Source organism: Eublepharis macularius, chromosome 8, assembly GCF_028583425.1.
Source record: "Eublepharis macularius isolate TG4126 chromosome 8, MPM_Emac_v1.0, whole genome shotgun sequence".
Lineage (NCBI taxonomy): Eukaryota > Metazoa > Chordata > Lepidosauria > Squamata > Eublepharidae > Eublepharis > Eublepharis macularius.
Genome location: NC_072797.1, coordinates 87469550 through 87493530, shown reverse-complemented (window position 1 = coordinate 87493530; position 23981 = coordinate 87469550). Strand labels below are relative to the sequence as shown.

At 41.7% G+C, this 23981-nt stretch overlaps 1 protein-coding gene across 1 annotated transcript in view; it reads right to left on the bottom strand.

Moving 5' to 3' along the window:
- Nucleotides 1-1737: 1737 nt before the first annotated feature.
- CNTNAP4 (contactin associated protein family member 4) overlaps nucleotides 1738-23981 on the bottom strand; it is a 358424-nt gene continuing 336180 nt past the window's right edge. Inside the window, exons 23-25 of the mRNA XM_054987581.1 lie at nucleotides 21540-21761; nucleotides 19916-19987; nucleotides 1738-1931 (exon numbers count right to left, since the gene is read on the bottom strand). Of these exons, the coding sequence (XP_054843556.1) occupies nucleotides 1738-1931; nucleotides 19916-19987; nucleotides 21540-21761 (488 nt within the window). The remainder of the gene's footprint in view (nucleotides 1932-19915; nucleotides 19988-21539; nucleotides 21762-23981) is intronic.

Below are 23981 nucleotides of genomic sequence, written 5' to 3'. Positions count from 1 at the left end.
CTGAGGGAAACAGACAAGGAAATAAGCAGGGGATAAAGCACACACAGGAAAAAGAGAAGGCAGGTGCTGTTAACAAGAATGTACTGAATAAACACAACAGCACTGGAATATGAAGAATGTCAACGAAGGATGTAGTATCAAGGGACTGAATTTCATATATTTATTTCAACTAAATGGACAAATCTTTGAATTTAGGACTCAAGATATTATATGAATTAACTTCAAAGATGGGGAAAACAGCACACGAAGTTGTCAAGAAATATGTATACTTATCCATCCAAAATCCAAACTGATTGTTTAACTATAAGAAATGTGCTTATGAGTATAACTGAACTAACTTTGGGAAAGTCCACTCTAGATCTTAAATTCATGTTTATGTCTTGTTTACAAAAAAGAAGCTATGCTGAAGGGAAAGTCCAAGCCTCTGGTACCATTATAGCCCAGATTAATGGTACAAGTACATTAATATGGGAAAGGATGGGGACAAAGGGCATCAAAGATACTACTTTGGCTGCTGCAAAAGCTTAAACACTTCAAGTTGCTTCCTGTTCTCTATAGTGAGATCTCATATCAATGACATATGTGCACATATACTCATATCACATGAGTTCAGCCAGCTGAACAGGCCCTTCCCCTGAGTTGTCCTTCATCAGGAGGAATGATGGGAAAAACTCATAAAATGGACCCACCCGCATAGGGGCACAGATATCCAGGCAGATATTTTAGCAGTTTGGAGATCTTGCCCCAGCATTCAAAAAGCCCCATATCCTTCCTGCATGGTGGTCAAGTAGTGAGAGGATTTCAGTTTTGCCTTTTCAGTTCTGTGCTTACAATTTCTGTGTATCAGAATATATATGTAAGTTTTTTATCAGCTACCACTGGAATGCTTGTAGTTATAATACTAAAGAAATGGTACATATAATTTACCTACTGAACTATCAGTCAACACCACAAAAGCTAGTCTGTCTGGGAACAAGTCTATAAGAATAACTCTTGTGTTGTGAATCAGCTTAAATAGGCATCACATAGAAATACAGGTGGGTTGTCTTGTAGGGTCAAGTTATAAAAGGAATAAGTGTTTATCAGGTTAGGTTTTTTTAAAAACATCTTTAAACACTGAAACTGGCCAACAGTGAATGAAAATAACATTTTCAGCATCAATTATCTGAACTGATTTAACTGGGAGCACCACAAGGCCCCAGTTCAGCACAAGTAAGCATTCTAAAATTTCTTGATTTCAATTGTTTTCAGCATGTTCAACAGTGTATTGAAACATGGATCAAGTGTTTAGATGTAACATTACAACCCACCATTTATTTTGAACAACATTCCTGTATAGATCTCTAAAGAGAACAACTGGAAGGGGACTTGGCCAAACCACAACATTATGATTTCCCCCATCAAAATCCATGTTCAGTTTGCACGTTAAGCTTCCATTTTAGAAAGTCACAGCAGAACAGTCGGAAACTACCAACAATGAAATTGGTTACAATATCTAAGTCACTGTTACATAAAATGTATTTATGATATAATAGCTAAGAAATGCATGTCATTTTAAGAGGCCTCCCATAGCAATCAACAAGACTGAACATATGCAGTTTAACAGATTTTAAATCCATTTTGTATGTTCTTTGAGTGCAACAGCTTTTATTGATTCATATTTTGTCCATCAAGAGCCCCTGGCTTAGCAAGAGAGTCAGACTGTTACATTATTATTAAACTAAACTAAAAAGTAAATCAGAAGAAGTACTCCTTTTGATTTTCATGGACTGTATTTTGCACGCTGAGTTCACTTTTCAAGGCAGTCTCAACACAGTCCTCATTTTCTGATACTTTCACCTCCTTTTTTTTATAGATACTTTTCTTTTTATAAATCCGTATAGCTATGGCAGTAATGCAAAGCAGGATGAATATCACAACAGCTATGACACCTGTGGGAGAGAGATTAGAAAGTGAGAAATTTTGTGACACCAATAATAACAGCATACAACACGTTTCATTTTTTTTTTATTTACATGATGCTGCGAAGTAAATTAGAGATCAAACTTGCCCAAGGCCATAAAAGTGAACTTCAGGACTGAGCAGGGGTTTGAATTAGGGATTCTTACGTACTGATTCAACTGTGTCCCCTGGTCATACTTTCCCCATAATGACTAGATCATTCTCAGAGAAGAAAGTTTTGCTCAAAATTCAGGTAACACTGATTGAAAACAGTGCTTTTTTTCATGCCATAGATACCCCAAGGACTGGCAGTAGAGGAGGAGGACAAAGTTCAGTATCAAGAAGTAATGGGAGATTTAAGAATTAGAGCTGGGTGTAGAGTTGCTTGCATGTTACCGAAGGACTGAGTTCCACTTGAACTGTCATGTAAACCAACAGACTGCTGCTGCTTAATGTTAAAAGGATTACAAAGTATATTTTAAACTGACATGTAGAAGAAAGCTGCGGTGCTAGGAAGCATTTTGTTGGGGATGATTCATCCCTAGAGATGATGTTGCAAAGAACTTTCAGATTCTAAAAGTGGGTATAGGGTAGAACTTGGCAATGGACATAGAAAAACAAACAGGAGACACTGAAGGGGTCACCAAAAAAGGAATCAAAAAAGGGAGGAGAATTGTAATAGGGATTCGGTGTGTCAATATGCTAATAGCAGAAGCACCAAAGACAAAATGACGGAACAATAAAAGTCATGTGAATAGTCTTTATACAAAATCTATAGAAAGAACAGGAAATGATGGGTCATGGCTAGACGTTACAATATATTCAGAGAAGGCAGAGTCTGAGGAACAGAGTATTATGTAATAGTAATTTGTCATCTGTTTAAACTGTAATTTGCTTGCAAATTACTAGCAATACCATGGAACACTTGATAAAAGTTCAGTGTTTTACAAATGTTATAATTTGGATTGCAAATAAGGAGCTGCAGTCCCTGATTGGGCATCTGAATTTTGCTTGCCACGTGGTCCCCCCAGGGTGGGCCTTCTGTGCCCTCCTAGCCAGAGCCTTGGCGGGGGCCTCTTTTCTGTCTCACCATATCAGGATCACAAAGTACATGAGGGAGGACCTTGGGGTGTGGCTGTCATTCTTTTATGGATATAATGGGGTTTCCTTCTGGCAGGACTTGTGGGATACCGGTGCAGAGTTGCAAGTGCACTCTAATGCCACTAGGATCAGGGGCTTTGGCGTATACCTGCAGGGCTGATGGTGAGCCCAGTCGTGGCTAGACCATTGGTCTGGTTCCAACCTGCTATACAACTTCACGTTCCTGGAACTATTCCCCATCTTCATGACCATCATCATTTGGTGGGACTAGTTTAGAGTCAAATTTGGTGCCAGTTTGGTTTAGTGGTTAAGAGTGCAGGACTCTAATCTGGAGAACCAAGTTTGATCCCTCACTCCTCTACTTGAAGCCTGCTGGGTAATCTTGGGTCAGTCACAGCTTCTAGCTCTCTCAGCCCCATCCACTTCACAGGGTGTTTTGTTGTGGGGATAATAATAGCATACTTTGTAAACCGCTTTGAGTGGGCATTAAGTCATCCTGAAGGGCAGTATATAAAACTAATGTTATTATTATTATAAATGTTTCCATTTCTGGTGTGACAACTAGACAGTGGTCAGGGTGTTAAATAAGCAGTCTTCGTGTTCTGAGCAGGTCATGCACCTCGTGCACACAGGTTCATCCTGGCATGCTTGTTGGCTAGCATTTCATTTTCAGCTTGACATGTAGCAGGTATAGATAACAGCACCACAGACGCATTGTCCCACTTCCAGATGGACAGGTCCTTTGCTGTAGTGCCAGAGGCGTAGTAATATGTGGACCCATTCCCAGAGAAGTTGTGGGAGCTTGGAAACTCATGATAATGCAAGGAATATTGGCGTCAGTGGCATCCTCTATACTATGGACCTACTGGGGAGCCTTAGCGAGCTTTCTGACCTTCTCAGCACATGGCAGGAGGCCTACCTCCCTGCTGGATAGTGATCACAGGGGGCAGGGGCCATATCTCCTTTCGGGCAGCCAGGCCCCCTCTATGCTCCTTCTGGGCACTGTCAGCATACCTGGTGACCTGCCTGCTGGGTGAGGAGCCCCACTTGGTCATGTAGATGGCTGTCCCCTCATGCCATTTCAGTTTGCCAACATTCTATAGTCAGCTCTGCAGCCACAGTCAGACCTGCTCACTGGGGAATTTGGAGCCACTCCTTTTGGATCGGGGTGGCTATGGTGGCTTTGGCAATCGACCTGTCTCCTGCATCCATACAAGTTGTAGGTAGATGGCACTCCAGCAAATATAAGGCACACGTTTGGCCTGAGCTTTAACTAGTCTGGATCTTTGGATACAGCATTGTCCACTGGCATGTGTGCTATGCTGTAAGTTCTGGTTGAAGTCTGGACCTGGAACTTCAGGTGAATCAGTGAGATGGAGATCAGCAAATGGAACTCCTTGCTTCTTAATTTCTGTAGGCTCACAGACCAGAGGGGATGCCTAGATGCCTTGGTGATCCAACTTGTGGAGAATGACTTGTGCTGGCAACTGGGACTGGCTATATTGAGGACAATTCAAGCAGACCTGGTGACTTTGCAGGGTCAGTTTCCAACATACACATCCTGTGGTCAGACTGGTTGGACTGCCATGTGTGGCACAGGGCCTTTTCCCAGGAGAAAATCAACATGGCAAGAAGTAGGGTAGCCAAAACTGTCAGGCACTTTGTAGAGGTGGTAGAGGACATGGTTATTTGCCATCCTGACATTTCCTTTTGGCTGAAGGCATTGTACTGTTCCAATGGGGTGCACCTGTCCCCAGTACCTGTGTACCTGTCCCCATCTGAGATGTCCTGCAGCCAAATGTCCTGTCCCCAGCTGAGGAGAAGACATTTGGCTGCAGGACATCTCAGATGGGCTGAGGGGTTGGTTGCAGTTATAGGAGCTTTGAAAGGACCCATTTTGGGGGCCTTGTGGTGGTTTTAGCATTGGTCACGGATCATTTGAGGGGAAAATATGGCCTGTGTGCACTGTTTTCCTATAGTTGGGGATCTCCATAAGGGTCCTTGGGGTGAGCATGGCAGAGAAAAGCCCAGCTCGGGGGCTGTCAGGGCATATCCATTCCCAGGTGACAAAGGAACCATGCAGAGGCTTACACCCCTGTGGAATCCCACTTACTCTCATCCCGTGATTTAATCCTTCAGCAGGGGGCAAGGGGGTCATTGGCTGGCAAGCAGAACAGCTGATGCTTCCACTCTATATTGCACCAATGCTCCTAAAACTGTAATCAATAAATCTGTGGCCTTTTGACTCCAGGTGATGCCTCCGTCTGTTTTGTCACCTTGCCCCTCATCCTTGAGTTGGCCCTCAAGCAGCAACCTGATTTTAGCAAGTGAGTCTCTGCGAGGTAGAAGTCTCAGGAATCTGATGAAGGGAGCTTTGACTCTCAAAAGCTTATACCCTGAAAATCTTGTTGATCTTTACATGACGCATGCATATTTACATGACGCTGCATATTTACATGACGCATGCACTCCCCCTATATACATGATTTTGCAAGTCATGTATTGTTGATGTTATTCATTCTAATCTTTAGACAGAACCAAGGTACATATCATTCTTTAAATTACATCTCCTTTTACACAAAGCATCTGATTAACAGTGCAATCCTAAACAGTATCACACCCAAGGATGCCTCTACTGTAGACAATATTTTTCTGCACAGGCATGCACTCATTTTAACTTGTTCCCTGCAATCACACAGCAGCTGCAAGGAACTGCTTCTTAAGAAAAGGAGAGCTCAAATAGGCTCAGAATGGTGCTGTGAGGAGGAAAGAAAAGGCTATTCCCCCCTCCAATGTAGTTTTCTCAGTTAAAACTGCACAGGGGGAGTCGTTTAACTCATTTTGCTGTTCAACATGGAGAATCTGTGCACAGATGCTTCACAATGAGTAGGAAAATTGGTGAAATAATTCCCCTTTATGCAGTTTTTGTGTGAAAAAAAGTTGTTGTTGGGGGTGGGGGGAGGCAGGAGTGTTTCCTATCCCCCACCCTTGCAGCATCATTCCAAGGGGCTCTCCATTTTTAAAGAAACAGTTCCCTCAGCTGATGTGTGACTGCACAGAGTACATTAAAACAAGTGCATGCCCATGCAGAAAAATATCACCTATTGGTGCTCCCTGCCCACTGACTTCAGTAGACTTAGAAAGCTGTAACTCTGCTTAGGACTGCACTGTTAAGCAATTACTAATTATAACGAGGTCTTGGAGCATATGTGACTTTTAAGTTATATTCCCATTTACCAGAAGCTTTAGTTAGTTTAATAAACAGGAATTTAGGAAGGAATCACTCATTTCAGGCAGTTTCTCATGCATTACACAATCTTGGATTATTCCAATGATGGCAACTACTTCCAAGTGCCCATTGTGATGAGTGCACAAAAATGCAAAATATATCCCCTTTGAGAGCATAGAGAATCCTAAAATAATCTGGGTATATGAACAATGGAAATTTGTATTACTAGTATATTATTTATGATGCTATGAGTGTAACCCCTGTGAGGTAATTGGTTTAGCCCAGCAAGGTGGAGTCAGTAACTAGAGACAGGCTGCTGAGGAGGAGGCTGGTTGCTGGGGAGCTGAATAATAAATTACATGCTCTTATCACCTTGAATAAGGTAATCAAATGTTGTATGTAAACAATATGACTTAAAATGGTGTTTGTGTACTGTGTTTGGTTGGTGTTATTGGGACTGTATTATTTTGCAGGGTTGTAATTCGCCAACGAGGACAGAAGACTGGGCCGCAGTTGCTTTGAATTAGTGAGAAAGGACTCACCACTTTTACCTTTTCAAAGACATTGTTGATTTAAAGTTTTCTGTATGATTGCACTTATAAGTTTAGTTTTAAAAAATAGTTGTATTTTATTAATGGTTGCACTTATGAGTTAGTTTAAAAAATTATTTTATTAACTGTTAAAAGTTTTTAAAAAAGAAAAAAATCTTTCTTAAAGTTGTGTGAAAGTTTGCTTCCTAAGCTCCATAAAACCCATAAGAAGAGAAGTTACATGAGCATTTCCATAGAATCACTCAGGATTGAAAGACAAGCCTCCAAGAACAATTTAGGACAGGGGACCTATCACCTCTCTGACCAAAATTCTGATTGTGAGTTTGACAAAGCAAGAAATCAGAGACAGCCAAACCAGAAAATTGCAGTAGTGACTCCACAATTTTCACATTAACTGCATGAATGAACATTCAAATTGTATGAAAGAAACAAAAATATCCAGATATAGTAAATGATTTTGAGCAGTAATTCATGGTCAATTAGAGAGGAGGTGGCCCTTAATTTAGTTATAAGTGGTACCCATGATCTAGTGTGAGATGAAACAATTGTTGAACTGAGTAGGAACAGCAAGCATGGCGCTATCAGTGTCAATGTTATGCAAGTGGAAAATTTCCCAGGAAGTCAACACAGTTCAAGAGAGGAAACTTCTCAAATATAAGAGGAATACTTAAAAGAAATGTGAAGAGGGAAGTTGTGTGTGTGTGTGTGTGTGTGAGGGGTCATTTGTCTTTAAGATCTTGTTGGTTATTCAAAACCACAAAAAGAGAAGAGCAGGCAAAATATAGATCGCATATCAAATGAATGTAGAAACCTAAGAGAAAACAAGCATGGCTATCAAGCAGAATCTGGTAGAGGGTTTTCTTTACAAAACTGCCCAAATTTTCAAAATAAAGAGAAGTGTTAATGCAGGCAAATGTAAAGAAAGTGAATAGGTAATTTGAGGAACATATTGTTAAGAATATCAAACAATAAAAACATTCTTTATATAGATCAGAACCAGGAAAACACCTAGGAAGGTGTTTGGCTATTAGATTACAAAGGTGTGAAAGAAGAAGAACAGAGAGCCTGCAGGGAAGATAAATAAATTCTTTAAGTTGGTCTTAACTGCAAGTGGAAGATGCTGGGCAGTGAAATAATCAAATTTATAAATGACACAAATTATTTAGGATACTGAAAAAAATCCAAACATACTGTGAATGGCTCAGAAAGAAGTTAGTCAAGTTATACAGATGCATAATAAAATGGCTAATGAGACTTAGGATACAACAATAAGAATACTTCCCTTTGGGGTTGCCAGGTCCCCTGGAGCCAAACTGGAGGTTTGCCAGGTCCCTTTACTTCCCTGGTGGGAGATTGGGAGCCTGGTACTCACCTTGCCCCTGGGGGGGGGGGTGTTCTTTTTTGCATGCATGCATAGAGCGTGCAATCCTGGCTTGCGCGAAGATGTCATTTCCAGAAGTGATGTCATCACGCAGGGGTCAAAGTGCTCCTGCACTCACCAAGGGCCGGATCGGGCCTTGCGGGGCATGATTCTCCCCAAAATGGGCTCGCTGTCGGTGCAGGAGTGTGTTGCGTGGCTCAGGGAACGCAGCTCGGGGCCCACGCCACCACTCGGGGGGCACGCCCCGGGAGAGCGCGCTCCCCCACCAGCCAAGTAAGTGGGTGTGGGGGGCATAAGAGTGGTAAGCGGGGGAATGGTACGACTACTTTCCTTGAAGTCAGCCCATAATAATAGGACTTATTTCCGTGTAAGCCTGCTTAGGCTATATGTAAAGTGATACACATTAGGCAAAACTCTCTCTCTCTCTCTCTCTCTCTCTCTCTCTCTCTCTCGCTCGCTCGCTCGCTCGCTCGCTCGCTCGCTCACACATACAGGCTGATAAAGTTTAAAGGAACTGTGAAAGAAGAGATCTTCAAATCAAGATGGACATTTCAATGAAAACATCAATGTTTGGCAGAGGTGAAAAAAGCACATTCATTGCTAAGCATTATTAAGACTGGAGGGGAAATAAAACAGTTGGTATAATGGCCGTTTCCACACGGTCAAAAATCCCACGAATCAGGCGCAATGAATCGCCTGCCCACAACCCCACGATCATCCTCCTCATTGCGGCTTCTTCCGCATCCTGCCGCATTGTTCCGCTCCCAACAGCCCACACGGGCATTAGAAACTGCTGGGCAGTGGGCGGCTTGGCCACCCCCTGTCTCCGCCTTTTTTTTTTGTTTGGGAGCTGAGTTTTGCGTTAGTTCGGGATTTCAGTAGATAAACCTGACGCTCCTCCCATGACGGCTTGTGATAGGACTGCTACTTTGCCTGCGAAAATCTCTCGGGGGGGCTATTGGTTGCACTGGTTTATGGGCACTGGTTTATGGGATGCACTGGTTTATGGGCAAACTCCAGATTAGGGGCTATCATTCCAAGCACCAGAGCAGCAGGACTCTTAAAACCCATTCCACGTTTTCTTTGCAGTTTTTTTGTGCTGCCTTCCTTCCCTCGGGGAGCTTCAGGCGCTCTCCTCAACGTCCCACCTCGGCTCCTTCTCCCGCCACTCTTGCCCCCACGGCCAAAGGAGCCTGTGTCGCTGCCGCCTCCTTTCCTCCCAGCGGAGCCATCGCTGGTACTCCACAACAAAATCAACCCACTGTATAAAGGATTTCTCAGTTTAATGAAAGAGGGAGAGAGCCAAGCATCAGCTTCTTTGGTTGTTGTGGGTTTTCCGGGCTGTATTGCCGTGGTCTTGGCATTGTAGTTCCTGACGTTTCGCCAGCAGCTGTGGCTGGCATCTTCAGAGGTGTAGCACCAAAAGACAGAGATCTCTCAGTGTCACAGTGTGGAAAAGATGTGGGTCATTTGTATCTACTCAGGAGGGGTGGGGTTGAGCTGAGTCATCCTGTGAGAGTTTCCCAGGGTGTGGAATGCTAATGGCGGGAGGCTTCACTGTATCCTGAGGAGGTTCTTTTGCATATGGATTGGTACTTGATGTGCTAATCTTCTCTGAAGGGCTATTGTCGGGGATAGAATGTTTTGTTAGCCTGGTGTTTTTCAGAACTGGAAACCATGCTCTGTTCATTCTTAAGGTTTCTTCTTTCCTGTTGAAGTTTTGCTGATGCTTGTGAATTTCAATGGCTTCCCTGTGCAGTCTGACAAAGTAGTTGGAAGTGTTGTCCAGTATTTTGGTGTCCTGGAATAAGATACTGTGCCCTGTTTGAGTTAGGCTATGTTCAGCCACTGCTGATTTTTCAGGTTGTCCAAGTCTGCAGTGTCTTTCATGTTCTTTTATTCTTGTCTGGATGCTACGCTTTGTGGTCCCGATGTGAACTTGTCCACAGCTGCAGGGTATACGGTATACTCCTGCAGAGGTGAGGGGGTCTCTACTGTCTTTTGCTGATCGTAGCATCTATTGTATTTTTAAAACCACACAGGCGAACCGCATTTATGACCGTCTAGAACAGGCCCTCTTACGTGAGAGAATCCACACTACCCGCAGAGAACTTGCTGCCACAGACAAGGAGCTATTTTGCTTGCATATCAACACCAGCCATAAAATGAGAAGTCAGGATTGGGACAAGGTCGATAATCTCACCTACAGGAAGATGGAACAAGTTTTTACCAATCACACATCCAGACAGAAGCAGAAGTTTAACAAACTACAGGAAAAAAGACAGACAAGCCCAATGCTCGACAATGCACGCATTGTCATCAATCTGACAGACCGTCAACTCTCACCAGAAGAAACCTCCATCTTGGCAAAGGGAGGAAACTTTGCAGTCACCCCCACCAGAATTCCTGTGGAAGACATCATTGCAAATGTAGAAGCTGCCATTCGTCATCTACCTGAAGAGGAAGCTGAGGAAATAAGAGGAGAGACAGCCAGGATTCTACGAAAGGCAAAGCTTCCCACCAGCAATATAACACGCAAGGAGAGAAATGCCATCAAGACCCTCAATGCAGATCCAGACATCATCATTCTACCAGCTGATAAAGGCAATGCTACAGTGATCATGAAAACAGAGGAATACAAAAAGAAGATTAAGGAACTCCTGGACCCCTCCACCTACAAAAAACTAAAACGAGATCCCACTTGCAAAATCACCAGGCTAACAAATGCGCTGATCAAGAATTCCTCACTACATCCCGACACGCACAGAAAACTATGCAAGACTGAAGCACAGCCACCTAGACTATATGGACTCCCCAAAATACATAAGGGTTCAGTCCCACTCCGACCCATTGTGAGTGCCATTGGTTCACCGACATATGAATTAGCTAGACATCTGGCAGATCTCCTGCAGGACCACATCGGGAAAACCTCCTCTTACATCAAAGATTCAGCAGATTTCATCAACAAAATCAGTTCTCTGAAACTCAATCCACAAGACATACTTGTCAGTTTTGATGTTGTATCCCTGTTTACCAAGGTTCCAGTAAAAGACACTATTGCACTTATTAATCAGATTTTCCCAGAGGATGTAACAGCCTTATTCCACCATTGTCTGACAACCAGTTACTTCCAATGGGACAACGAATTCTATGAACAGATGGATGGGGTGGCCATGGGGAGCCCACTCAGCCCAGTTATAGCAAACTTCTACATGGAACATTTTGAAAAAAACAGCTTTAGAATCAGCACCCCACAAACCTAGTGTATGGTTCCGGTTTGTGGATGATACATTTATCATTTGGAGCCATGGGGAGGAAGAATTGATGGGGTTTTTGAATCATCTCAACAACATCCACCTGAACATACAATTCACAATGGAGAAAGAAATCGAGGGAAAACTCCCATTCCTGGATACCTTGGTCATCCGCAAAGCAAACTTTCAGTTAGGTCACAAGGTCTACAGGAAACCAACTCACACTGATCGGTACTTACACAAAAACTCCAATCACCACCCCCAACAGAAAAGAGGCATAATGAAAACATTAGTGGATCGTGCAAGACAGATATGTGAGCCGCACTTTCTCAATGAGGAAATTAACCATCTAAACCACGCACTTCAGGCAAATGGCTACTCCAGAAATGAAATCCGAAGAGCAATCAAACCCAGGATGAATCAAACAACCAAGGAATACCGGCCTCCTACAGGAAAAGTGTTTTTGCCATATATCAAAGGAATTACTGATCAGATGGGAAAGCTTATGAAAAAGCATAACCTTCAAGCAGTATTCAGACCCACCCGAAAAATACAACAGATGCTACGATCAGCAAAAGACAGTAGAGACCCCCTCACCTCTGCAGGAGTATACCGTATACCCTGCAGCTGTGGACAAGTTTACATCGGGACCACAAAGCGTAGCATCCAGACAAGAATAAAAGAACATGAAAGACACTGCAGACTTGGACAACCTGAAAAATCAGCAGTGGCTGAACATAGCCTAACTCAAACAGGGCACAGTATCTTATTCCAGGACACCAAAATACTGGACAACACTTCCAACTACTTTGTCAGACTGCACAGGGAAGCCATTGAAATTCACAAGCATCAGCAAAACTTCAACAGGAAAGAAGAAACCTTAAGAATGAACAGAGCATGGTTTCCAGTTCTGAAAAACACCAGGCTAACAAAACATTCTATCCCCGACAATAGCCCTTCAGAGAAGATTAGCACATCAAGTACCAATCCATATGCAAAAGAACCTCCTCAGGATACAGTGAAGCCTCCCGCCATTAGCATTCCACACCCTGGGAAACTCTCACAGGATGACTCAGCTCAACCCCACCCCTCCTGAGTAGATACAAATGACCCACATCTTTTCCACACTGTGACACTGAGAGATCTCTGTCTTTTGGTGCTACACCTCTGAAGATGCCAGCCACAGCTGCTGGCGAAACGTCAGGAACTACAATGCCAAGACCACGGCAATACAGCCCGGAAAACCCACAACAACCATCGTTCTCCGGCCGTGAAAGCCTTCGACAATACATCAGCTTCTTTATTGTACAAGGCACAGAATTTCACACACTTCCTGCCCAGCGACAACCAGCGGCTTGCTACAGCCCTGCACGTTGCCAAGCACCGGCCGCTCCTCTCAGCCACGCACGGGCGAAGAGAGCCCCTCGCCCTGGCACTCCTTCATCCATTGAAATTACGAAACTGTGCAAAATGTGCCTTTAAAAAAAATGGTTGGGCTGCCTGGCAGCAGCGACAAAAAAAAAGGAAAAGGGTGGCGGGTTTCCACAATGGTGGAATGTTTCTTCCTTCCCTTGAGGAGCTCCAGGCGCTCTCCCCTACGTCCCACCTCGGCTCCTTCTCCCGCCTCTCTTTTCCCCGCGGCCAAAGGTGCCATCTCCGGCTTGTCTTCCTGCCCAGTGACAACCGGTGGCTCACTTCAGCCCCCCACGCCGCCAAGCACCAGCCGCTCCTTGCAGCCACACATAGGCGAAGAGAGCCCCTCGCCCCAGCGCTCCTAGCCAAGCAGGGTGGAGGTCTGTGGGGCGCTGCGGGGGTGCCAACGGCAAAGCTAGTCTGGGAGCGAGGGGTGTTGCAGGCTGCTGCTGATCAAAGCAGCCCACCACAGCACATTGGGATCTGCCTCTCCATTTTTTAAAAAATCACCTTTTCTTTTGCATCTGAAAGAAAAATCACTTTTTTCATGGATCAAAAACATTTTTTGTGATGCCCATCAGTGGGTCCAACTCATAATATCGTGCCCCTCATCCACTGAAATTACAAAATTGTGCAAAACGTGCCTTTAAAAAAAAATTGGCTGGGCTGCCTGGCGGCGGCAACAAAAAAAAAGGAAAAGGGGGGAGGGCTTCCACGATGGCGGAATGTTTCCAAACGTTAGGAATCGTCATCAGAGGATCACACGGACTGCTCAAAAATCGGAAGGACGCAGAATAAATGGAGGCGGAACAAGACAGGTAATGTCGGGTATTGCCGGGTTTTGATGGGTTTTAGAGTGAAAGTATGCGGGAGTTTCTCGCTATATCTGGACCGTGTGGAAACAGCCAATGTCTTCATATACATCTACTGCTCTGTCAACAGCTTTTTATTAAAGTGTAGTGGAATCTCCATGTGGACACTGAAACCCAACAGGAAGGGAAAGGACTGCAGTGTTCATTTGGGTATCTAGCATCTGGCCACTTCTGGATACAGGTTGCTGGACTAAATGGACTCTTGTTATGCTCCAGCAAAACAATTTTATAAATCCTTTATGGAATTTTGACATAAACATACAACTGTTAAATACAACAGAAATACAGTGCAAATTCTAGTATATAATAATATATATATTTTCCTCTAATCAAATGAGTAACTGGCTTTCCAGCCTTTCAATAGACTCTATCTATTAGCCTATCCTTTTCCGCAGTCTCAAGACCTTTTAATAGATATTCCTTTATCCTGGGACCTAAAGTAGATTTTCAATGTCTTGCTAAACATTTTTTCTGCTGCAAAAAGATTTTGCAACAAGACTTTTAACATTATTGTCAAAGCAATTTTAAATGAATGTTAACATCAAATTTCACCTTAACCCCTGTCATCGGATATATCAGTTAAGACACTTGAGTTCAATATGTTTGTCCCAAAGGGTATCTGTACTATACACAGCAAAAGTTTGCAAGCTGACTTACATTTCAAATAGCTGAAAGTGTTTGTTGCAAACACATTACACAATATTAGAACTGTCATATTATATATTGTCTAAGCAGTATATTTTCAGCTTCTCTCAAAAAAGAAATTACTGAAAATAAATTAATAAATAGTTCTCTAAAATGTAATCTGAAATAGAAGACTTTATAGAATTACTTTTATCTCAGTTCTGAGGGCTCTTTCTATTTTTTCATGACTATTTTATGAGAAAGCATTTGGGATGGGCAGCACAATCCTAACCCTCCATCTAGACAGGGCTTAGGATAGTGACTAAGCCTCTGTGCTAGTAGATCCCAAAGATACCATGCACATTTAGATGGAGGAGCTTTGGGTGATGGGAAACCCACAGAAAGGGCATTTTGCATACAATGGTGCACTTTGAACAAACTGTCAAAGGACAGATCGAATGTTTTGTGTCATATTACTAGCAGCACTCTGTTCAGAACCTTTTCCATTGCTGCTGCTTCTGCGGGTAGAAAAACCATGCACCCCACTCAGGAAGAGGATCTCTGGCCTCAGGCTGGGACAGCTAAAATTGTTCACACTGTTTCTCCAAATATCTATGCTATTTCCCGGTACAGTTGCTAGCAGTAAATATGTTGAGTGCAGAAAAGGGTGGGGGCTTGTAGATATGCCAGCAGCGTATCACTGCACTGTCAGAACTGTCCCACAATGAGGACTGCACTGTTCTCAGGATGACATGATGGGAAGGGAGGCAGGCCTGCAGAAATATACCCTGCTTGGCTGTTTCCATCTCTGCCTGTTACAGGGATATTGTTGGAACACTGCATCATAGTTTCTGGGTTATAGTGGGGATTGTTTTGACTTTGGTACAATTGCTATGCTCTCAGCACTTAGGCACGTCATCATTTATATACTTTTCTCTGCCGAGACATCATAGGATACCAACTACATGCTAGAGTCTTAGAGTTAAGGTGTCAGTCATACAAAAGGGAAGGAATCAGTTAAACACAAGGAACACTTTTGATCAACTGTTGTTTAAGTTGCTTTAAGGTAGTGATTAATGAAGATAATATGCCTTTAATGAGGTGCCTAATGAATAGAAGATGCTATTATTTCAGCAGTAACAGCAGCTGTGTAGGTGAGCACATATTCCTATTTGAGCACAGCATTCTTTTAACCTTTTCCAAGTATAAGTGCTGAGCCCACAGTGGGAATTGGTAGTTTTATTCCACTAAATTCTTGTGTTTGTCACTTATCTGTGCAGTCTCTAGTGACTTTACCAAAGAAATCTATTCAGGAGTTAACTGGAGGTTATCAAGGATACAGGCTGGCTTCTTTTCTTTCTTCTTTAAAAATAACTTCAATGGCAATTGGATAGTTGAATTATATTGTAGAGAACCCATTTCCAGTGGAGAAGAATGCTTTTTCTCCACCCTTGTTCCCAAAGGGAAATAATGCCACCAGAAAACTGAGTCTCATGGAATAACTCCTTTAAAATAATCACTGAATCTTACAGACTTAGACTGGTTTGTATGCTTGTCACAGAAACTGAAATCCTCTTGGGAACTTTCTGAGTCCACAAACATGTACTGTTTAGGTATACTTAGCTTCTCTTCATTTGTTCTGAATTAAGTTAAAACAATATGGTACTTAAAAGCAGGAATAAATGGAATTTGACCAGGATTCGAATCTCAGATCCAAGACCATACTTCTAGTTAATTACCTACTAATATTCACCATTATCAATAAACCACTTAAACTTAAGTATTTTTGTTTAAATCAATCTGTCAGAACTTTGGGCTGCTTCAGATATGAGGCTTGCATATCTTCTTTCTAGTCTTTTGACACTGGATTTAAGAGAAAGCTTGTACCAGGTATAGAAAAATTATTCAATTCTTTACTTTTTATCACTGCTACTGCACAAAAGTATTGACTGAGGGCCAAGCTACACATGACGAATGACACTTGAACAGCAAGTGTATTTCTCCCTGTTCACTTGCCCTCCACTCAATCCACTTGCTGTTCAAGTGTCATTCGTCACTTGTAGCTTGGCCCTGATAGACAAAATCAAACCACAAGGGAAGCTCCCCAATTTTGCAGTGCCTGCAAAGATTCTTTGTGAGAATTGCCAATTCTTTGCAATAGTGATTTTGTTAGATGTGTTGATAATGTTGACGAGAAGGTAGGGTATAAATCTAATACATTCCTGTAATTCCTGTAGGGAATTAGATGTGCTCCCAGTCCAAATTAAGTAATTCTCCTATGGAGGAGATATGCAAATTTCCATTTCACACAGTGTGTTGGATCATGAAATCTACCTGGAAAAGCTTATTCCAAGTGTTGAGGAACTCATATAGTACCTGCAGTGGAGAGAGGGAAGTGGGCAAAATAACTCTCTCCTGGCTCTTCCATGGGAAGTGCTCTGTTCAGGGAAGAGGAAGAAGGAAGCAGTTTCACACCCTTCCTACTGCAGCCTCCTAATCCATGGAGCTACTACCCCAGTAGGACCCATGTCTTCAGCAATAAACTTTCCCAGGTCAGAAAGGACTGGCTGGTGGAAGGGAAAGGGGTGTGTGTGACATGCTGGAAGCCACCAGAGCACATGGCAAAAAGGCACATGTGCATACTCTGGAGGTCCCAGTGGCAAACTTCTGGTTGAAAACCAGAAGCTATGGAGTCTTAGCAAAGCAAAATTGGCCCCAAATATAGTGAAAATGGGGATGATTTGGGGATGATATCGGCCATGCTGAGTCCCCATAGCTTCAATTTTCAACCGAAGGTGATGTCATCAAGGCTTCCAGAGAGCGTGCATAAGGATCCTGGACTGGAGTCCTGTACCTGACTTTCAACACTCCATCCCCAGTCTTTGAGTTGGGGGGAAGGTAGCAACCCTAATGCAAGCATTTTGTGAAATCATTAACAAATCTTCACTTCCTTGTATGATATGAAGCTGTCCTGGGCCTTCCTCAAACACACTCCAGGTTATGGCAAAGCTTTAGGGTTAATGAGATGGGAAATATTCTTCAAGATATTCTGCAATCCTTAAGAAATCTTGTAATCTTATTGCATAACACAATTAAAATAGCCGTTGGCAGTTCCAGTTTCATTTTGTCAAAAGGAAGGCAGGGTTTTTGTTGTTGTTAGTTATTCATGAAAATGTTATTATTGGCATTTTTGGTGAATGTAAGGAATTTCCCCAAACGCCTAGCTGAAGAAGAAAGTTGAAAATAAAATCCTCAGTAATGTCATCTGCATTTCTCTTTATATCCTCCTCATGCTATGTTTTCTGTTTTGGTTCTCAGATTAAAGCAAGTAGCGCTTACAGAAATATTTTACCCAGATCCCTTAATTTTGAGACTAATAGCCATTCCTTGATCCTGTTTCTGCTATTGTTTTCCCTACATGCTGTGCTGTAGCTCTAATTTTTTCACTTTTAATCACTGCTTCTTGGATTAGTCACATGGACAATCTGGTACTCAGAAATCACATCTTGAATAGTGTGACATCACAATGTTAGGTATACAACCAGATTTCATTGTTTGATGATGTCCCTGAGAACAAACAAAGCCTTGTGGATCAGTCACATTGGTAATACCAGACAATTAGTATACAAATAGGATCACTGAGATACTCCATTGTCAATTTGAATATAGGGTAATAAGTTAAACCAGAGTGGGAACAATGCTTTCTAAGAACAAATATTTTCAAAGCAATTATAAACATTACCAAAAGGAAATGCTGTTTAGTGCTGCCAAAAAAGTTTATAAGAAATAATTACATTCAGCTCAGCTCCACACTTGCAGTGAAAGGATTTTAAGTTCCTGAAACAAGGTCCCCTTACCCTCCGGGAGGGAGGGGGGAATCTGGCACTTACCTTTAGAGATGTGGCGTGATGATGTCACTTTTGGGAGTGATGTCATCACTCCCAATGGTGGGCATGCTCCCACCCTTCACAGGGGGCAATTGGGGTGCGATGATGTCACTCCTTGAAGTAAGGTCATCACGCACACGGGTAGTGTGCCCACTTTGCATACTGGCCCAAGAGATTTTTTGCCCCCAGGACTCATTTCCCAGGGCCTCTTCACTCTACCAGCCAGGTGAGTGGCAGCAGAGGGCAGTCTAGGAGTGGAAGATCCCCAGCCCCAACCAGGGGACCGGCAGCCCTACCTGAAACACAGGCTTGGCATGAAGCAAAAATGTTTTTCTTTCAACCTCTGTTAGTGAGACTGTTAAAGAAAGGAGATACTTTGAAGGCTCTAAGTGGAAACCTTGAGGCCATTTTTCATTCAGGAAAGTCATCAGAGTGGGCAAGCTATCCTGACTGAAGCACTGAATAAGTTATTTTTTTCTTTAAGAGCTGACATGGTGTGAGATGAGGACAGCAAGTACGTTAACAGGTTTTATTCCTTCAGTGCTTGTGAACTAGACTGCATCTGCTATGTGAATTTATATATTTACCAATTAGTTTACAATTAGCTTGGAAACCAATGTTTCCTGATCTACATAAGCCCATGTTATAAAGATGGAGGCAAGAATTATGGGATCATAATATAAATCAACCAATCTGATATATCCTTTTTCTATCTAATTTATTTAATATTGATTGAAAGGAGGACAAGTGTGAATCTCTTCTAAGTTCTTATTGATTGGGGTTTTTTTTAAGGAATTGTATTTGCATGAATGAGAACATGTAAACGGCTTCAGGATGTGTTAGTTGTTTTAAATAAACTGATAAAAATGCAAAAAATTTAAAGACTTATTGTTCTAGAAGGCAATCCCCCCATTTTGAATCAAACACAGAGAACAATGAATCTTTAGACCTGTCCAATTTGCACCCAACAACTCAATATTAAATTCTTCTCCAATGAAATTGAAATCCCGGTGGATTTTCTTCCCCGTTTATGCATGTCGAATGTTAAATTGTGTGTTATAAAGTGTTCTGAAGGGACGTAAATCTGATCTGAGGGTAAGAATCACAAGTTTCTGCTCAGCCAGGAAGTTCCTTGGATGATTTCAGTCTATTCAAATGTCCAAGACAGTTGTGATGATGGATTTTAAACACACTTTGCTACAGAAATAATCAACAATTATGCAATTTGATAATAAATACATATTTTCTAGAAACACTGAAGGGCATTTCTTATGTAGGAAAGTTGGGTTCCAGGTTTTTACAATATGCTGACCACATCTTTTCTGTAAAATTTGAAGCATGTGGGCCATGTCTGCATATGTAATAAGTATGTTTCTGGGAGTTTTGGCCTACAATGATTCAAAGAAACATAAGTTTTCAAATATGCAAATGCCTTTAAACATTACAAAAAATATGATGCCGGCCTTCCATGAAGTGGACTGCATGTGATATGCCTAAGACAATAAGACCAAAAAATTGCAGGTGGGATACATTATTGAAATAATTGCCTTTGTTTCTAAAACATACTTGTGTATACTGCTTCTTAGGCACCCATTCACTTTGCCTTTAAGATGAAAAGCTATTTAAAAATGGTACCAGCAGGGATGTTATAGTCCCAATTACCTCCAATAATTGCAGAATCATTTGTTATGGCATTAGCTAAAGGCTTTCCTTCGTCTATTGGTCCTGAATGATCTGTAGCAGAAACAAAAAAGTAAAAGGACAGAATCAAGCAGATACAAGAGTTCTGAAGATACCCACATACATAGTTAAGGACTACATATTGTATGCAATTACATTATAAGCTTTGTTATATGACACTTGATTATCCAAAATCCTCAATTAAAAAGAAACACCCAGAGCAAGACCGGTTCCAGGGTTTGGAGGGCCCCGGGCAGAAAAACCCACTACCACCCCCCACTCTTGTTTACCCACCCATGTGCCACCTGCCTATGCATCCTTCCTTTTCTCATTCACAAGCTCTCCCACCGCTTGCAGTCACAGCTGCCCACACTGCCTACCTGCCCTTTCCCCAATAGTGCTGGGTGATGGGTAGACATGGGCATGAACAGCATTACGAATACAAAAAAGCCACGAACAGCCCGTTCGGCGGTTCATGAACAAGCTGCTCATCTGACCCCATTCTAGACGGACAAGTGGTCATCACAAGCCTCGTTTGTTGTGTTCATCCGCTGTTCGTGAAGCCAGACAGTCAAGCACCTTCAGTCAGTTCCCTTGGCAATGGAGGCAGGGACTGCCTGAACTCTGTCTGCACTCCTTCTGTCACCTTGGAAACCCCAATCTAAGCCCAATTTAGCTTGATGGGCAGGTCTTCCTTCCAAGTGTGGAGCTCCAAATTGGTTACATGGGACCTGAGACCGGGGTGAGGGAGGGGTGAGGCATGGTGTTCTGTAGCCATAGGCACTCCAATCTCATCCCTGCAAACCCTATTAGACAGTTCAGACTGCCAACCACAGACCTCCTGCTTTTCTCTATGAGACCTCTGGTTATAAAAGAAAGTGTGCTCCAAGCTCTGGCTTTTCAGTTTCAGCAGGCAGTGGAGTGGGACAGAGCTGTTGCTAGCCTTTTGGGAGCGAGACAGGGAGAGTGCATTGGAGCTGGGATTTTTTTGTGTGTAGTGGGATAGGGCTCTATCTCCTTTGGTTCCAGGGCTGCTGCCAGGCCCTGGGACTAAGCTCAGTAGGCACCTTGCCTGAGGGCTCACACTGATTATTATTATTATCAGTGCCTATTATTATTATCAGTGCCCGATCTGGTCAGGTTTCTGGGAGTGCTGGGCTAGGGCTCTACTCCTTCCCTCTGCTTCCAGGACTGCTGCCAGGCCCTGGGGCCAAGCTCAGTGTGCACCTCAGCTGAGGGATCACCCTGATTATTATTAGGGGTATGTATATTATCCACCCAATGCTATCTAGGTCAAAGGGCTTTTTAAAAAAAACAATAATTATTCAATCTGTTACAGCACAATCCTAAACAGTTACTCGAGTCTAAGCCCATTGATTTCAATGGCCTTAGACTGGAGCAACTCTTTTTATGATTGCAATTTTAAAGAAAACTTTTTGAGGAGAAAAGACAAAAGTTTTGGGAGGTGGGGCATGTTAGAAGAACTGAATACCTCTGCATACCATCCTTGATCATGCTAAGTAACATTACAACACTGACATTCTGTACCTTTTCGTACATTCTGTTACAGACAGTAGAACAAATGACACCCATATATGCTTGCTACCTGCAAGTGAATGCGTTGTTTCACTTGATGTTGAGTCAACGCTTGTTAAACTGCCACATTTGGATTCAGTGAAATGTCCCTTTACAGTAACTGGAGCTGAGTTGGAATCGTACAGTGCAGCCTTCAAAGGAGCAATATGGTTGAATTGCACTGAAGAAAGACATCCAATAAATCCCTGAAAGCTAGCCTTCAGAGTATCAGGGTCTACAATGCTATTCTCCACTAATAAAAAGAAACAGAACACAATTAATCATGGAGCAAATGTACAAAACAAAAAGACAGAAGAATAATTGCATAATTAACCTGTATTCTTCAGAGTCTGTGTGCTATGGCGATATGTGCAAATTTGCTATATTCCATTTTTGTCTGCCTTTAATGAAAATCAATTCCATATTGTTTTTTTAAAAAGTATCATGAATGACCTGCTAGCCTACTGAGGGAGATATTTTTTTCTAACTACAGCAAGTTCTGAAGCAAAAATATAGAACTCAGCTTTGGTAATTCAAATTACTACATGTCCTTCTCCTCATGATGAAATTTTCATGCAAAATAATCCTAATAATTAATACATTCACTATACAGTGCTCTTTTAAAAGCTATGAATGTTACGTTCATCAACCCCTAATCTCTTCTAATTACAAATTGTATCAATTTTTTTTTACTTGGATAACTGATTCCTAGATCTAATTTATTTTTTGGTTAAATATATTTATTTTCTTCACATGAAATTGTTCAATACATGAGGGGGAGTTACATTTCCTCCAATTTTAAACTGTGAGAAAATCCTATCACTAAAGTTCCTCTAACTTGTGAAGTGTAGAGTGTGTAGTATTATTCACTCCACAAAAGATAAGCCTGCAGGAGGCACAGTTCCTTGCAAGATAATGAAAAGCATTATTTCATAAAGTCAAACTAATTTCTTATTGTATAATCTATCACTATATTAAATCTAGCAAATATTTTAGAATATTTTGAACCAATGCATTTCTGGTAATAATAATCACTGCTATTGTTTTAATAAACACCTGTATGTTAATTTTTCCCTATATACAGAATAATGTCAGAGCTCAATTTTAACTTGTTAAGTGAAGATTATGGCAAAATGTCAGACTCATGTTTTTATCAGTTAGACATTGCATGATTCCAAACAAACTTGTGCATTATGCTGGATGCTGACTGAGACAGTTATATGTTCTATATAATTTGCATATGCTTTAGAAAAAGATGAATGATATAAACATTAAATACTACTTTCTCAAATATGACACAAATGTTGCTTGAATACAATTTTATCATGGAGAAGTTAATAGACATTGTAACTTTATTTTTAAAAAGATACAGAGAAGAAAAATGTTCCTATCAATAAAGGTTACAGGTGCTTTTTCTTTTTTAAAAAAATACTTTTTATTATCAAAGGTTTTTTCTTTTCATAACAAGTTTTTTTTTAACAAACAGAACCAAGAACAACATGCAACCAGTCGGTACAATGCAGGTGAGCTATTAACATATACATTGAATCTATTAAAATGGTTTATAACCCCAGTACAGAGTTACAAATTTAACATTTTTGTAGTAATGTAATTCAAAAAAAGAAAGGATCTAATGGGTACTTCTTTTTAGGGCCTACCTCCTTTATGATCAGGTAGTCTAAAACTGGTAGCTAATCTTCCCCAAAATCAGATTGCGTATTAGACAGTTCAGCACACTGTATTTGATATGTTATTTTCTCCCTATAGTATTGGTCCCAAATTTTGTTGTACCATAGTTGGAGAGGAGGTCTGGGGTCCTTCCACACTGAAGCAATGGCTGTTTTGGCTGCAGCCAAAAGCATAGCAAATAGCCTTCTAGATCTTGTAGGAGTGTCTTGGCTCGACCAGAGACTAAGCAAGATCAATTCGGGTTTAAGGGGAACAAGGATGCCAGTAATTTGTTTGATGGTTACTATTACATCAGACCAAAATTTGCTTATCAGGCTGCACGTCCACCAGCAATGGATGAAGGACCCCACCATTCCACACTTTTTCCAACATTTGGGCGATATAGTTTTATTAACACAATTAAGTTTTTGTAGGGTGATGTACCATCTTGTCATAAATTTTTGGTATTGGGAGCGTACATTTACTGAGTTAGATTTAAAGATTGAGGAGTTCCAAATATTTAACCATTGTGCCTCTGAGAGTTTTATATTGCAATACTTTTCTGAGGCTGGTTGGTATGAATAAGGTTTGGTCCTTGATGTTTTCAGAAGAAGTTTATACAATTTTGATAGAAGACCCTTACCTCCACTGCCACCAGATTTCAAAAGTTCTTCAAATACTGTTGTTTCACATCTCAATGAGCTTTGTATCTCAGGAATGGAGAGAAGATGTAGAATCTGTTGATATTGTAGCCTGGAGATTTTGGATTGAAGTTTAACCTCTAGTATTTGCCTAGACTTGAGTT